Below are 1572 nucleotides of genomic sequence, written 5' to 3' on the forward strand. Positions count from 1 at the left end.
ATTCTCAATTGGAATCATTCCCCTCAGAGCCGATGTTCATGTACTAACCATCGAATTCCAACAATTTGGGATCATCTTCTTTCAATCTCAGTATCTCCAGATTATTCTTTAATTTGAAATCACTTACGCCAGCTACAGTAACAAAATTGCCATCGAATTCGTTCGGCGAACATAGCCCGAGTTGCAGCATAGGTGAATAATCCAAATATTCTACCTGAAGAATATTGCGATCATCTTTTTCCGATTTTGGTGCCTCCACAGTATTTGTCAAATGAAATCAATTACACCTACTGCACAAAATTTAATTGATCTGCCTTACAACCCCAGCCCAAACATGCAACATACATAAATAATCGAAAATTTTTCCCTAAGAAATTGCGACAAATTTCGTTCGATTTAGGTGTCTCCAAATTGATTCTCAACCACGATCGTCAAACCCTAATTTATATTTTTCATACATAAGACATAATTGGTTTAATCAGATGAATTTTGTGCAACTGGCATCAACGGTTCCCGGTTTATTCCTCATTTATCAACCATTTAATTTCAACCTTTAGATTCATTTAATTTACATCAAACGACAGTTTAGAATGGAGACAAAACGTGTGGTATGTTACAACTGTTGCAACATAGGTGGATCCAAGTGATATATCTTTACCGGTTCCAGCCCATTGCCATCTCCAAATCGCAGGGACTCGTATGAAAATACCTACAAAGTAATGTAATTAACTGAAATTTAATTAAATAAAATATCATACACCAGATGTCATCAAAAGACTGAAAATATAAAAAATTTAGAAGATAAGCTTTTTAATATTACACACAGTTCTTTCTTCTTCCTTGCCAAGTGCCAAACGCCAACACCCAGAAGCTATCTCCTTCCTCACTGAGTTCATCATGCCCTCCATAACAACCACCATCGCACTCAAACCCATTTCCCCTTTCACTCACAACAACCTCTTCTCCTTAAACCCACCTCCATTTTCACCTCACAGACCTATTCTCAAACCCATTTCAGCCATTATCATCCCACCTTCTTCATCCTCCCAACAGTACCAACAGCAGCAACTCTACCAGCCCTTCAGGCCTCCCCCTTCTCCTCTCCCGCCCAAGTTTCGCAACCTCGACGTCGCCGGCCGCATCGACGTCCTCGCCAATAGCCTCGGCCTTTGGTACGAATACGCCCCCTTAATCTCCTCCCTCTATCAAGAAGGCTTCTCCCCAACCACCATTGAAGAAGCCACTGGCATCTCCGGCGTCGAACAGAACCGTTTGGTCGTCGCAGCTCAGGTTAGAGACTCTCTGGTCCAATCCAAGACTGACCCAGATGTTCTTTCTTTCTTTGACACCGGTGGGGCCGAGCTGTTGTACGAGATTAGGCTTTTAAGCGCCTCTCAACGTGCTGCTGCTGCTAAGTATGCTGTTGAGAACAAGCTTGACTCTCAGGGATGCCGGGACTTGGCTCGTGCTGTTAAGGATTTCCCTCGTAGGAAAGGAGACACTGCCTGGGGTAAGTTTAATTATGTGCTTCCTGGTGATTGTTTGTCGTTTATGTACTATAGGCAAAGTAAG

General features: G+C 42.5%; 1 protein-coding gene across 1 annotated transcript; it reads left to right on the forward strand.

Moving 5' to 3' along the window:
- Positions 1 to 821: 821 nt before the first annotated feature.
- Positions 822 to 1566, forward strand: LOC112101464 (rubisco accumulation factor 1.1, chloroplastic; the record flags this gene model as incomplete). The annotated part of the gene is made up of 1 exon (XM_024192140.1): positions 822 to 1566. A coding segment is annotated over exon 1 (669 nt), but the record flags the coding sequence as incomplete, so codon positions are not given.
- Between the last annotated feature and the right edge of the window lie 6 nt (positions 1567 to 1572).

This window comes from Citrus clementina, unplaced genomic scaffold, assembly GCF_000493195.1.
Source record: "Citrus clementina cultivar Clemenules unplaced genomic scaffold, Citrus_clementina_v1.0 scaffold_1822, whole genome shotgun sequence".
Lineage (NCBI taxonomy): Eukaryota > Viridiplantae > Streptophyta > Magnoliopsida > Sapindales > Rutaceae > Citrus > Citrus x clementina.